Below are 15,703 nucleotides of genomic sequence, written 5' to 3'. Positions count from 1 at the left end.
CAGCTGAAGGTTGAGGCAGTCATATGGAGTCATCGAGTCACACAGCATGGAAACACCAACCAGTCCATGCTGAACATAATCCCAAACTAAACTCATCCCACATGCCTACTCTTGGCTCATATCCCTCCCTATTCATCTATTAAAATCCAAATGTCTTTTAAACATTGTAATTGTGTCAACATTCATCACTTTCTCAGGAAGTTCATTGCATACCTAAGAACTTCCTACATGCTGATGAGGCCAGAGCCAGATGTCTGGAAGGACACCCTGACACTTTATTTTTACTCACACATGGGATGTGGGTGTCATTGGCTGGGCCTGCAATTATTGTCAGTCACTAGTTAGCTCTGAAGAAGTTGGAGGTGAGTTGCCTTCTGGAACCACTGTAGCCCATTTGCTGTATTTGGCCCACAATGCCTTTAGGGAGGGAATTTGCAGGGTCTTCAGGGCTGTTTCTGTTATTGTCTTTTCCAGTGCCTGGCTTGATGTCGGGTGGTTTGTCTGGTTTAATTTCTTTGTTGAGACTTTCTAGCAATTGATAGAACTGAGTGGCTTGCTTGGCCATTTCAGAGGGCAGCTGAGAGTCAACAACCTTGGTGTGGGTCTGGAGTCACGTGTAGATCAGACCAAGTAAGGATGGCAGGTTTCCCTTCCTGCGGGACGTTAGTGAGCAAGATGGGCTTTTCCCGACAGTCAACAATGGTTTCATCATTCTTAATTCCATTTTTTTTTGTATTGAATTCAAACTCCACCATGTGTTGTGGCAGGATTCAAACGCAAGTCCTCACAACACGAACTGAGTTTCTAACTTAACCGGAGAAAGTGAGGACTGCAGATGCTGGAGAGTCAGAGTCGAGGAGTGTGGTGCTGGAAAAGCACAGCAGGTCAGGCGGCATCCGAGGAGCAGGAGAGTCAACATTTTGGTCAGACACCCTTCATCAGGAATGAAGGGCATATGCCTGAAATATTGACTGTCCTGCTCCTCGGATGCAGCCTGACCTGCTGTGCTTTTCCAGTGCCACCCCTTTCTAGATCAATAGTCTAGTGATAACACCACTAGGTCATCAACTCTGCCAAGGGTTCTCATGATCTGTGACGTAAAGGTCTTAGATGTTAATTCCCAGGCACTAGGTGAAGACAGAGGGAAATGGCGATATCACCTCTGGGCCATCGTGTGCTGCCATCATCACCAGGTTTGACAACAGGTACCAACACCAAACAGAACAAGAACCTGCACTGACACCCAATAGCCATTTGCAGCAGAATCTTGTCTCACAGATTGATCTCTTCAGCCATCAGTACGAGGCATTGTGTGAGGATATCCACATACCTGTGGGACTTGCTGTGTGCCTCTCATTTTAACAAGACTCGAGGCAAAAGTGAGCTCTGCAGATGCTGGGGATTAGAATCAAGAGTGTGGTGCTGGAAAAACCCAGCAGGTCAGGCAGCATCTGGGGAGCAGGAGAATCGACTTTTCAAGCAAAAACCCTTCATCAGTAATGAGGCTGATCCTAACTAGACTATAGGATGTTGACGACGATGATTGCAACTTTGCTAACAGTGATTAAATCAGGGGCAAATTCAACCAAGCGATAACCAGGCAAAGATTTTTTTTGTCTGTCTCATGTGTTCATTCAGAAGTTAAGGTGTCCCTCAGAGGTCAACAGGACTAAGATTTATCCAGTCTCTGACATTCCTGTAAGCTTCAGGTAGGTTCTGTCCAGTGAAAACCTTAACCACATTGAACTCAGACAGGCAGAGTGACAGGTTCATAAAACTGGACAGCTCCACCTTGACTTTTGTCTGTGCCAACTGAGGTGACTTAGAACATAAGAACATAAAAACCAGGAGCAGGAGTAGGCCACCTGGCCCTTGGAGACTGCTCCACCACTCAATAAGATCATGGTCTGATCTTTTCATGGCCTCAGCTCCACTTACCCACCCACTCACTATAACCCTTAATTCCTTTACTGTTCAAAAAAAAACACCTTAGCTTTAAAAACATTTACTGAAATAGCATCAACTACTTCACAGGGCAAGGAATTCCATGGATTAACAACCCTCTGGGTGAAGATGTTCCTTCTCAATTCAGTCCTTGACCCCACGGTGACTCAGTGGTGAGCACTGTTGCCTCACAGTGCCCAGGGACCCGGGTTCAATCCCACATTCAGGTAACGGTCTGTGTGGAGTTTGCCATATCCTGCATGGGTTTGCTGAGGTTTTGTCCCACTGTCCAAAGATGTGCAGGTTAGGTGAATTGGCCTAAGTGCAGGGTTATAGGGATGTGGTGGGTGAGATGCTCTTTGAAGGGTCAGTGTAGACACAGAGGAGATTTTATTCTATGATTCTTGTGGATTCAGGATATGTTTGGGGGTGGGGGATGGAGGGGGCTGCGATAGAATCCAATTTGTTAATCTGACTGTCAGTCTCTGGTTGCTGTTGCTAAGCCAGGCCAGGGTTAAGTCGTATTTTTATGAAATAGAATTACATCCAGTCTATTGTTCAAAACAGACCATTTGGCCCAACTAGTCCGATCTGGTGTTTATACTGACCCTGCATTGTTCTTCATTAACCTTATCAAAACATGACTTTGTTCCTTTCTCACTCCTGCTTTTACCTAGCTTCCTGTCAAATGGGCGGTCTGAGGGATTTGATGAGGCTGTGTGATGTGTTCACGAGACACAGGATACATTATCATGGGGAATAGTAGGGACAGCAGAGTCGATGAAATGTGGAGCTGGAAAAACACAGCAGGTCAGACAGCATTGGAGGAGCTGGAGAGTCAACATTTGAGGTCAGGACCCTTCATCAGGACTTCTGATGCTGTCTGACCTGCTGTGCTTTTCCAGATCTACATTTTATTGACTCCACATTATCGTGGGAGCTGATACCTCACGATCTTGCTTTCTCTCTCACAGCCTTGTGGCAAAATGAAGCCATGGTGGGATGGTTCTTAAATAAAGTAATGTTTTCCCCTAGCTCAGCAGATTCTAAATATCCTTTCACACTGCACAAGATCAGTAATGTTTCAAGTGCATCTACACTATTCACCTCCATATTCACTGAGATAGGAACATCCACACTCCCACCACGCTGCGAGTAAAGAAGTCAGTGAATTTGTGAAATTCATTACCGCTGAGGGCTGCCGAGGCTGGGTCATTAATTATATTCACGGCTGAGAGAGACAGATTTGTAATCAGCAAGGTCACTGGGAAAGGTGGAGTTGAGGATTATCAGGTCAGCCATGACCGTACTGAATGGGGGAGCAGTCTCAATGGGCCGAATGGCCCTCTTGTGCTCCTATATTGTGCAGTTTCCTGAATTCCTAATTGGATGTTTTCGTGACTGGCTTCTGTTGATGGCGCCTAGTCTCTGTCTTACTGCAAATATGAAAACACCTCAATGTCTAACCCCTTCAGTCTTGTAGTGTCCACAATGTATTGTCTTAATGGGTCATAGTATGTCAGTGACATGGGAGTGCTTTGACTTTAGTAGTTGCAGTGTTTGAAGCTACAGTTAGCAGTGCATTGTTGTCACACTCTGGAAATAAACCGGGGGAAGTTGTTTCTGACTGTTCATTAGAATGACAAACAGGTCACTAAAGATGGAAAATGTTTCAATGTTCCCTTTTATGATGTTGTTAAGCTCTCATTCAGTAAGAGAGGTGGATGCCAGCTGCTACCTCCTTCGATCTCCTTCACTAACGTCAGCAGCACAGCTTCCGTTAGATCGCATCAACAAAATAAGCACTAACCTCCCTCACATCACGCCAAATGGAATTGCTTCATTACACAACCGAAACAAAAAAAAAGACAGAACTTGCATTTCGCTGGCACCCGTCACATCCTCAGGATGTTCCAAAATGCTTCACGCGAATCAAGTCCTTTGGAACTATAGTGGCAATAAAACCTCCTACAAGACCCCATTCTCTTACAGTACTGGGCATGGGGTCCTAGAAGTTTGTAAAATCCCTCACCCAGATGGGGAAATTGTGTTGTGCAGTGGCCTATGTGGATGAACACTAAAAGGTTTATCGACACCTGTCTAAGTTTGTTACAAAGATAACACAACTTAAGTTATAAAATCAAGTAAACTATGGCTGTCTAATGTAAAATATCATGCTTCTGAAAGATAGTTCCTCCCAAAGGCTGTTTGGCCTTTCATGACCTTACAATATCTCAAAACATCTTAGCGTCAATAAAGTACCTTTGAAATTGTACTCGCTGTTGTAATGTATGAAACATAGTGGCTGAACTGTATACTGACAGCTCCGACAGCCCCGTGATAATGATTAGATTATCTCTATTTAGTGACAATGTTGTTCAAGGCACAGCTATTGGCCAATGGAAGTACTCCCCTGCTCTTCAAAATAGTGTTAGGGTATCTCTGATGTCCACCTGAGAGGCTAGGCAGAGTCTCGGTTTAATGTCTCATCTGAAAGACAACACCTCCATCAGAGCAGCACTCCCTCAGTGCTGTCCATGAGTGTCAGCCCAGATCTTTCTGCTCAACTTCTCTACATAGAGTCGTAGAGAGTCATAACAGCTGAACCGTATGGAAACAGGCCCTTCGGCCCAACTTCCCCCTGCCACACAGTTTTCACAATTAATCTAGTCCCATTTGCCTGTGTTTGGTCCATATCGCTCCATCCCTATTCCATCCATGTACCTGGCCAATTGTTTCTTAAATAATGAAATTGTACTCACCTCCACCACTACCTCTGGTAGCCCATTCCAGACACTCACCACTCTGTGTGTGAAAAAATTGCCCCTCTCGACCCTTTTGTATCTCTCCCCCTCACCTTAACCCTGTGCCCTCTAGTTTTAGATTCCCCGTACTGTGGGGAAAAGCTGTTAGCTATCAACCTTATCTATGCCTTGAATGATTTTACAGAACTCTATAAGGTCACCCCTCTGTCTGCTATGTTCCAGCCTGCTATTCAATTTTTAAATACGTAAAGATTAATATGCCAATATCAATTGGTATGGTGGCTCAGTGGTTAGTACTGCTGCCTCACAGCACCAGGGATCTGGGTTCGATTCCAGTCTTGGGTGACTGTCTGTGTGGAGTTGGCACACTCTTCCTGTGTCTGCGCAGGTTTCCTCTGGGTGCTGTGGTTTTCGCCCACAATCCAAAGATGTGCCGTTGAGGGTGGATTGGCCATGCTAAATTGCCCATAGTGTTCAGGGATATGTAGGTTAGGTGCATTGGTTGGGGAAAATATTGGGCAATGGGTCTGGTAGACTACTCTTCAGAGGGTTGGTGTGGACTTGGGCTGAAAGGCCTGTTTCCACACTGTAGGGATTCTCTGATTCAAATCCTGGCATTTTTTGAAAAGGTAGAAATCACATACAATGAAAGCAATTTATTCCTGTCTGGTTTGTGTTGCAGGAAGGTGCTGAGGAATTTTGGAGTTCCAAGACAAAGCACCAGGGACATGTTGGAAAGGAGCAAAAGACGGTCTTGCTTCTTAAGCAGTCCAAAGACGCCCCCAAACAGCAGTCGCCAGTCCAACAATCCAGAATTGTCGGTTGCTGTGAACGCAGGCCGAAATGCTGACCCGTTCAGGGCCACATTAGCAAGGCAGGAGCTGATAAGTACCAGAGCAGGTCACCAGGAGATTTTTGAGGTAGGCACATTGCGAACCTGGCTTTATCATCAGACTGTCAAGTATCCACCTTGATGTACGAGGTGCATTGAAAAGCTCCCCCACATTTGTGTTTTTACTTATTCATTCACAGAATGTGGGCATCACATTATTGCCCATCCCTAATTGCCCAGAGAGCAGTTAAGAGTCAACCACATTGCTGTAGCTCTGCAGTCACATGTAGGCCAGTCCGGGTAAGGAGAGCAGATTCCTTCTCTGAGTGGAATTAGTGAACCAGATGGGATAATCCATAACAGATTCATGGTCATCATTTAACTCTTAATTCCAGATTTTTATTGAATTCAAATTCCACCTTTAGTAGGATTCAAACCCAGATCCCTAGAACATTAACTGGGCATCTGGGTTAACAGTCCAGCAGTAAAACCACTAGGCCATTACCTCCCCTTCTATGACCAAATATGTGTTAACATTGGGGCTATTTACCAGGCGTGTAATTACCACTCGATCACAGCGAATCAGCAAGGTGGAAACCTCGGAGTGTTGGGAGGGAGGATCCTACTCGAGATGATATTGTGATATTCACAGTCTGAGGTGTAAAGCCCAACCCCATTGAATAGTGCAGACCCAATGGAGTTATCCTTCCCTTTGACTCCTGTCAAGGCACAGCACAGGCATGATCCAAGATTCGGAAAGTCAGGAATCTGGGGCTGCATGGATGATGTCATAGTGCCCCTTCCTGATACCAGGCCCGCACTAAATCCAAGGAGGAAGTGAGGACTGTAGATGCTGGAGAGTCAGAGTGGAAAAGTGCTGCACTGGAAAAGTACAGCAGGTCAGTCAGCATTGGAGGCGCAGAAGAGTCGATGTTTCGGGCATAAGCATGACCTGCTGTGCTTTTCCAGCGCCACACCTTTTGACTCCCACGCTAAATCCAAGTTCCACCCCATTCCCCCCTCCCCCACCTTGCTACGTAAACTGTAAAGTTTTCAGGCTGTTCTTGAATCCAAATGTTCAGCTGTAATATTGATGTTGCTGCTGACCCTCTTTTTGCAGCCAACTCCTGGGAACAGAAGAACGAATAGCAGGAGTAGGCCATTCAGCCCCTCACGCCTGCTCCCTAATTCAATATAATCAAGGTGATCCCATCTCAGCCTCAACTCCACTTTCCTGCCCTCTCCATACCCTCTCCCTAATCCTTTAGTCTGTTGCTAATTAAAAATCTGTCTGTCTCCTCCTTAAATGTGCTCAATGTCCCAGTATTAACTCAATGTCCCACGGTGGCATGGTGGTTCAGTGGATAGCACTGCTGCATCACAATACTAGGAACCCAGGTTTGATTCCAGCCTCAGGCAACTACCTGTGTGGAGTTTGCATGTTCTCCCCTACTTGGGTTTCCTCCCACAGTATGAAGCTGTGCAGGTTAGTGTCCAGAGGTGTGCAGCCTAGGTGGGTTAGCCATGGGGAATGCAGGGTTACAGGACAGATTGGGTCGAGGTGGGATGCTCTTTGGTGGGTCCGAGCAGATATGATGGGCCAAGTGACCTCTTTCTGCGCTGTAGGGATTCCAATTCCTGAGCTGTGAGTAAATTCCACAGATTCATGACCCTTTGCGAGACGTAATTTACCTCAGATAGATCTCCTCTCATTCTTCTAAACTCTGGAGAGTAGAAGCTTAAGCTACTCCACCTCTCCTCATTAAACAAACTTTACTGTTTCGTTCGCAGTAGATAGACATTTAAAAACAAATGGGGTGATCTCTCTCCATTGCCCATGTGTCCAATTACGGTGCTAACATGATTCTGTCCCATCTCCGAGGTGATATGACCAGAGATAGAGTTTAATGACTTTGAAGATGGGTGTCTAAGATACTTTGTGAGTTCACTGACAATGTGTTAGAAACTATTCTAGAAGGTTGAAATGAGATGCACTCATGACAGAGTGGTTAAACTGGATGTGGGTTTTCTCCAGATGCTCCGGTATCCTCCCACAATCCAAAGATGTGCAGGGCAGGTGAACTGGCCATGCTAAATTACCCAGAAGGAAGTGGGTCTGGGTGGGTGACTCTTCGGAGGGTCGGTGTGGACTGGTTGGGTGAAGGGCCTGTCCCCACACTGTAGCGATTCTATTCTAATCAGAGGAGCTCAGAGCAGGGAAGTCTGCCGCTATATCCTCATGTCACTACTCCTGACAAATATTGCTTAAAGAAACCAAACATCTAGCCTGATCTTATATGAAAAACAGAACAATCTGAACTAAAATACAGGCAGTTCTGCTGTAGTGTGTCTTTCGTTAATGCAAATTGGTTGTAACGTGATTGGGTGAATACAAACTGCTTCTTCTAAAATGCAAACGTTTAACGTGTGTGTTAGCTTTCACGTGATTACATTGCCAACACTTTAAGTGTACTTGCATTATGGAATTTTTGTATAGGGCAGGGTCACATAGAAACGAAACTCTCAAGTAGTAGCAAGACTACTTGTAATATCCAAAATCACAAAAACTTGAAAACTCGAAAGTACTGTGGATCCTGCAAATCTGAATAGAAGTTGCTGGAAAAGCTCAGCCGGTCTGGCAGCATCTGTGGACAGAAATCAGAGTTAACATTTTGAGTGAGCCTTCCCAAAACTTTAACTCTGATTTCTCTCCACAGGTGCTGCCAGACCTGCGGGAGCTTTTCCAGCAACTTCTATCTGCCACAAGAATTTGATATGTTTCATACCTTACTGACACCTTGAAGAAGCTGTGCTGTATATTGGAATAGAGTAATATTTATTATTGAAATGAATCCTTTTGACATATCTGTTTGGGCTCGGCCACTTCAAGTGGACAAGCGTAGATCTCAATGAACAAAGAACAAAGAAAATTACAGTACAGGAACAGTCCCTTTGGCCCTCCAAGCCTGCGCCGATCCAGATCCTCCATCTTAAATCTGCAGCCGATTTTCTAAGGATCTGTATCCCTTTGCTCCCTGCCCATTCATGTATCTGCCTAGATACATCTTAAATGACGTTATCGTTCCCCCTTCTATCACGTCTGCTGGCAACGCATTCCAGCACCCACCACTCTTTGTGTGAAGAACTTTCCAAGCATATCTCCCCGAAACCTTTCCCCTCTTACTCTGAACTCGCGACCCCGAGTAATGAGGTAAGAACTCTGCGTAATCTGATTAATAATTAGCTCATAGGATTGATACACAAACATCTCTGACACACTTAAAAATTCAATCAGGAATGACAGGCCGCATGACGGGGCCATAGGGGATGGTAGACACTAACCTTTTTGAAAATGTCTTTGGCTCATGCTGTTGCAATTCTTCCTGGAATGGAAACCAAACCCATACTCTTAGTGAAAAAGTGAAAATACTACCGCCGAGTAACAACAGCAACACACCAAGGCCATTGCTACAGGAATATCCATAGATATTGTTATGACCGCCAGGCATGTCCACTGGGTGGCCAATGAACTGTGAAATGATATATTTATACATTGTAGTCCACTTCAGCTTGCTTTTGCTGTTCCAATTTAAAAAAAAACTAGCAAAAAAGCTTTGACTTTAACAAGATCATAGGTTAATTTATCACACAGTGGTATCTGAATGCTATTTAGTAAAACTGTTAATTAACATATAGATACAAAGATTAAAGGTAGCTATGGATAGATGATAAAGATAAAGTCAACAAAATAAAAGCCAAAAGAACTGCGAATGCTGTAAATCAAAAACAAAAACAGAAATTGCTGGAAAAGCTCAGCAGGTTTGGTAGTGTCTGTGGGGTGAAATCAGAGTTAGCGTTTCAGGTCCAGTGACCCTTCCTCAGAACTGTTCTGGATAGAGCAGACTGTGAATTCTGTTCTTTAACATTGCAGACCCATTGCTTACTTGAAGATCTCTCTTTTCAAAGTGATCGGAAACTTGGAAGAGAGCCCAGCATCGGTGGTGATTTCTGTAGTTGAATAGTTGTTTTCTTTCTTGTGCAGACAGACTCAGCAGTACAATTGATTTTGAGAGAGAGAGTGAATAAGGATTGCTGGCAATCATAACAGGTCAGGCAGCATCCATGGAGAGAGAGCAAACTCATGTTTTGAATTGAGATAATTCTTCATTAGAGTCACCCAGACTCAAAACATGAGCTTGCTCTCTCCCCATGGATGTTGCCTGACCCAATGTGATCTCCAGCATTTGCTGTTTTCAGTTCAGCTTCCAGCATCTGCAATAATCTGCTCCTATGAAGGATTGCTGACTTCTGGTTTGGCAGATGTGGCAATTGTAGTTGCCCAGTTTCTGTACAATGGCTGCTTCAAAGCATCTCCCCCTGTCTCTAGAGAGAGCTTTCTTCTAAGTAGCTCTAGCAATGACGAGTCAAAGTACAGAAGGGAGACAGAGGACTTGATGATGCAATGAGAACAACCTCTCTCTCAATGTTGGCAAAACTGGCCATTGACTTCAGAAAGAAAGGAAGAGAACACAGCCCCATTTACATCAATGGAGCTGAGGTTGAGAGGGTGGACAGCATCAAGTTCCTCAGAGTGACGATAACCGACAACCTGCTCTGGCCTTCCCACATAGATGCGACAGTCAGGAAGGCATAACAACGCCTCTCCTTCCTCAGCTGGCTCAGGAAATTCAGCATGTCCATAAGGAGCCTCACCAACCTCTACAGACGCACCATAGAAAGCATACTGTCTGGGTGCATAATGGCCTGGTACAGCAACTGCTCTGCTCAGGACTGTAATAGTCTACAGAAAGTGATGTGCACAGCCCAGACCATCACGGAAGCCAACCTCTCATCAACGGCCTCCATTTACACAGCTCACTGCCGTCGACAGGCTGCCAACATCAAAGACCCCTCCCACCCCGATAATGATCTCCTACGCCCTCTTTTCGGTAAAAACAATGACTGCAGATGCTGGAAACCAGATTCTGGATTAGTGATGCTGGAAGAGCACAGCAGTTCAGGCAGCATCCATGGAGCTTCGAAATCGACGTTTCAGGCAAAAGCCCTTCATCAGGAATAAAGGCAGCGAGCCTGAAGTGTGGAGAGATAAGCTAGAGGGCCCCTCACGCTTCAGGCTCGCTGCCTTTGTTCCTGATGAAGGGCTTTTGCCTGAAACGTCGATTTCGAAGCTCCATGGATGCTGCCTGAACTGCTGTGCTCTTCCAGCACCACTAATCCTACACCCTCTTCTGTCAGGCAGAAGATACAGAATATGGAAAACACGTACCAACAGGTGCAGGAACAGCTTCTTCCCTGCTGTTATTAGACTGATAAATGGACTTTCTAACTTCAAATAATGCTGATCTTACTAACGCTGATCTCCCCCGGTGCACATGTAACCTGCATGCCTCTGTTTAAGTCTCTCTGATCTGTACATCCTTGTTTACTAGGATCTGCCTGTACTGCTCATAAACTAAGCTTCTCACTGTACTTCGGTACACGTGACAATCAATCAATCAATCAAGATGGAATCTCTGTCAGCAGCATGCTTGCCTTTTGTATGGTTTTAGTTGTATGATGTAAGATGTATGCTGTTCCCCTTATGTAGAAAAGCTAAGCCATGTTCCAATTAAGACCCTGACACTTCAAAAGCAGCTCATTCTCCCACCTGTAGTTCTTCACTTTTGTTCTGGTCGCTGTCCAATTTACATTCTCGCAATGAGTCATTAATAAAAGATTGTTATCCCCTCCAAGGGACCACAGCGAAACATAATTAAATGAAAGATTGTTTTCAATCATCACTGATGTAGAGACCCAGGTTGAAATCTATAATTCTCTCTCTGAGCCTGCAGCCACTTTCCAGGTTTGTTTTGTAAATAGAATCGGTAACATTCAAAACTGTTTTTCTCAAAATTACAAACACATAACTGTAGAGTTGTGACAGTACCTTGTACATTCAGAGGCTATTTGTTGATGATAAGCACGTTGGCTCAGTGGTTAACTGCTGTCTCACAGCATCAGGGACCTGGGTTCAATTCCACCCTTGGGTGACTGTGTGAAGTTTGCACATTCTCCCCACATCTGTATGGGCTTCCTCCCTCAGTCTGATGATGTGCATGTTAGGTGGCTTGGCCCTGGGAAATTGCCCATAGTGTTCATAAGATTCTGAATGTATTTTTTTTTGTCTTAGAGGAAAGGGTGCAATTATTGAACCAGTGTTGACAAGAGGAACTTCTGCTGCTCATTTACATTGGCCAGCTGAAACTTTGCATCCTGAATTTTTTTTTTTGCTACCCAACAGACGAGGGGATCATAACCTGAGGACCATGGGAAGTACAGGGTTATAGGCATAGGGTAATGAGGTGGGTTGCTCTTCAGAGGGTCAGTGTGGAGTTGATGGGCTGAATGGCCTGTTTCCATGCTCAAGGGATTCTGTTCTACGATTTACATCTGCATCACAGTTCTTTGTTATTTTTTAGTGTTTAACTCACCACTACATCTCTTACAGGTAAAAGTAAACTTAATTTTGTCCACCCCAGTCTAACACCGGCCTCTTTACATCATGTCTTCCAGGTAAGTCCACCTTGAAGAGTCCTGCCCCTCACTCTGACAGGATATCCATTTTAATCTTTCTTCTTGTTCAGCATATATACTACTTCTTCCTCGCTGCTATCAATTCTGAAGAAGCAGAACTCTATCGCAACCATTAACTCTATTAACATTAACATTAACCCAAGTTATCTGGGTTGTTTAATTAAATACAAACCTCAGAAACCCTTTCAGAGTTGGTTAAAGTTCATTATATTGCATCCACTCCTTTTCGAAGGAATGCTTGATATCAGGGACATTGTGGGGCTTGGAAGGATCACAGAAACTTCATCTCAGTCTTGTTTTTCATTCTGCTGCCTTTGTATCATGAGCAATAAGCTTGTTATTTCCATTTTAAAAGTCTTTGGTAACCATGGTGTATTCATGTGCAATCAAAAGGCATCAACAGATAATCAAGGCAATGAGATGCAAGAACTAATACCACAGCATTTTATGTGCGATAATCTCCTAGTGTTAACGTGTCAGAAAATTAATGTGACGTAAGGTCACAGCATGGCTATTGTTACTACAAAGTGACACTGTGAGAGGATTTTTGTTGAAATGTGCAAGAGATAAAGTGTAACATGATTTTTTTCATTTAAGCATATTTTTCTAATTAACATGTTCAGACATCTTCTTACACACATCTGTTGAGCGTTGATCCCAGGCCTCCAGTTCCTGGGGTAGGGACACTACCACTGCCCTACATGTTACATTAGTGCTGAAGCTTTTTAAAGCTTTTTTATTTGCGTGAGCATTTCAGTGCTGCCTGTCCTTATTGCTCTTAAGAAAGTGGCGGTTCGCTGCCATCTCAAATCACTTCGTACCCTCCGAGTTTTTTTAAGAAGGGAAATCCATTTTTAACTCAGCAACGCTGAAGCGTGATGATATCGTCCTAAGTCGGGATGGTGTGGAGCATGGAAGCAGGGGTGGTGTTCCCATGTATCTGCTGCCCTTGTCCTTTGAGGGTTAGAGGACATGGGTTGGGCAGTGCTGTCAAACAAGCCTTGCTGAGTCACTGCAGCGTGTCTTTTCGGTGGTCCACACTGTGGTGAAAGGAATGCATGTTGAAGGTGTTAGTTGGTCAAGGGGACTATTATGTCCTGGATGGTCTCAGGCTTACGAAGTATTATTTTGTGAATCCCCTGGGAAGTATTGATGGAAACTCCAGAGGTGGGTGGACTTCAGTTTTTGAACCCCCTACTGTTCCATCCTGAAATAATAAAGAATAACTGGCCTATAGAATCTGTTCCAGCACATTGCTACCGAAATCCCAAATTAAGCTCAATGCCTTCCCTCTCTTCATATCTTTGTATCCTCCTGAGCTTCATATCATTATTCATCTTGTTTTTAAGGATTGCAATAGCCTCTATCTCAGCTTTCGATTTAAAGTAAACTCTCTGAGCTGCTTTCCTTTATTCATCATTGAACCAAAAGGCTGGTATCCCATCACCCTTTACTTACATTTGGAGAGTCCTTAACACTGATCCAGTTCCCTCAGAGCCAGCTCTCAAGAGTGAACAGAACCTCTGACACTTCTGTTTATTTTTCTTTTTTTTTACTTTGTTTGCCCCCCCCACACAATCACTGTTAGGTGGTACTGCTTATTTTTCCCCAGTAGACACTTCTGTTTATTTATTTTCTTTTTCATTTTTTTGTATTAACCCCACACTACCGCCTAAGTGCGGTAGTGCTTATTTTTTCCCAGCACCCATGGTGTGTGTGTGTGCAGGTGTAAGACACAGTGAAAGACACAAAGTGCACGAATCTTTATTCAATTTCCACCACCAGGAAGATATGAAAAACACCCGAGTGGCCAGTGACAAGCACTGCCCTTCACATCAAAGGGCAATGCTGTGTGAGCAAAAACCCCCTGTTTATTTATTTTTATTTTATTTTTAAAAAAATTTTTTTTTTACACAAAGTGCACGAATCTTTATTCAATTTCCACCACCAGGAAGATAGGAAAAACACCCGAGTGGCTAGTGACAAGCACTGCCCTTCAAACCAAAGGGCAATGCTGTGTGATCAAAACAGTGAAGGGGAGGGTAGGGACTAAATCAAAATAGAGTTGGACGGGGAAATAATACACTCCACTCCCTGCGGCGCCCACCTCTCCCTCAACGACTCCAGGGTGTCGGTGGACACCGCGTGCTCCTTCTCCAAGGACACCCGGGCTCTAACGTAACCCCGGAAGAGGGGCAGGCAGTTGGCCCTAACGACCCCCTCCACGGCCCGCTGCCTGGACCTGTTTATGGCCAGTTTGGCCAGGACACTTCTGCTTATTTTTTTCTTTTTTTTTCTTTTTTTTCTTTTTTTTCTTTTTTTTTCTTTTTTTTTTCTTTTTTTTTTTCTTTCCTCTTTCTTTTTAATTTAACCCCCACACTACCGCCTAAGTGCGGTAGTGCTTATTTTTTCCCCAGCACCCATGGTGTGTGTGTGCGCAGGTGTGAAACACAGTGAAAGACACAAAGTGCACGAATCTTTATTCAATTTCCACCACCAGGAAGATATGAAAAACACCCGAGTGGCCAGTGACAAGCACTGCCCTTCAAACCACAGGGCAATGCTGTGTGATCAAAACAGTGAAGGGGAGGGTAGGGACTAAATCAAAATAGAGTTGGAGGGAGAAATGATGCACTCCACTCCCTGCGGCGCCCACCTCTCCCTGAACGACTCCAGGGTGTCGGTGGACACCGCGTGCTCCTTCTTCAAGGACACCCGGGCTCTAACGTAACCCCAGAAGAGGGGCAGGCAGTTGGCCCTAACGACCCCCTCCACGGCCCGCTGCCTGGACCTGTTTATGGCCAGTTTGGCCAGGACACTTCTGCTTATATCCATCAGCTAGGGCACCCTGATTGGACCAGGTTAACAGCCCCAACCAGGGAACTCATATTCCATGAGGTCCACCCATCTGACCTCGTTCTAATCACTACGATCATCACTGAATCTCTCTCCAGGGAAATAATGTTTCCCTCTTCACTCACTAAAAATAATTTGGGGAAACCACCAACAACTCTCTTTGCCTTTTTCTGATTAGTGCAAGTAGCCCTGATGTGTCAAATGATTGACCTTGACCACCATATCAAGATGGCGGCAGTTGTACAGGCTGTGTCCAGGCTCCTCAGCCCGGTACCCGTCCACTCAGTCCACTTTCCTTTGTTCCTCCTTTCTTCTTTTCTCACTTTTTCTCTTCTATTTAGTTTGTGCTTCAACTTAACTTCTGGGAAGAGCTGGGTTGTGGCGATATTGGTGGGGATGGAGGAAGGCAGGAGGAGAGGGGGGGATTCGTCAGGGTCTGGAACTTGGTGGTGACTGGTGAGCCCAGAGCGGGATCTGGTATTGGCTGTTATATTGGAGAGGTAGGCCCGGGGCAAAAAATAGCACCCGAGGAGCAGTGGCTTCAATGGTGTTTGGGTCCGGCGCTGGCAGCAGTGAAATGGTGCTGGAATGGTTATGGACTCTCTTTAAGCTAAATCTTTTAAAAAGATTATTCTCAAATTGTTCAAAACAGAGCTAGATCATGGTGACAGTGGAAGATTTTCACTGTAATTTACTGTATTTACCACTGCAA

The 15,703-nt window shown here is 44.7% G+C and overlaps 1 protein-coding gene across 2 annotated transcripts in view; it reads left to right on the top strand.

Annotated features, from left to right (window-relative positions):
* Positions 1 to 15,703, top strand: part of LOC140483334 (uncharacterized) — a 134,440-nt gene that overhangs the window by 51,431 nt on the left and 67,306 nt on the right. For both annotated transcript variants that reach the window (XM_072581531.1, XM_072581530.1), the window contains exon 6: positions 5,392 to 5,629. In XM_072581531.1, coding sequence (XP_072437632.1) covers positions 5,392 to 5,629 — 238 coding nt within the window. The remainder of the gene's footprint in view (positions 1 to 5,391; positions 5,630 to 15,703) is intronic.

The sequence above is a fragment of the Chiloscyllium punctatum genome, chromosome 11, assembly GCF_047496795.1.
Source record: "Chiloscyllium punctatum isolate Juve2018m chromosome 11, sChiPun1.3, whole genome shotgun sequence".
NCBI lineage: Eukaryota > Metazoa > Chordata > Chondrichthyes > Orectolobiformes > Hemiscylliidae > Chiloscyllium > Chiloscyllium punctatum.
Note: the sequence above shows the minus strand (reverse complement) of the source record. Positions and strands in the feature narration are given on the sequence as shown.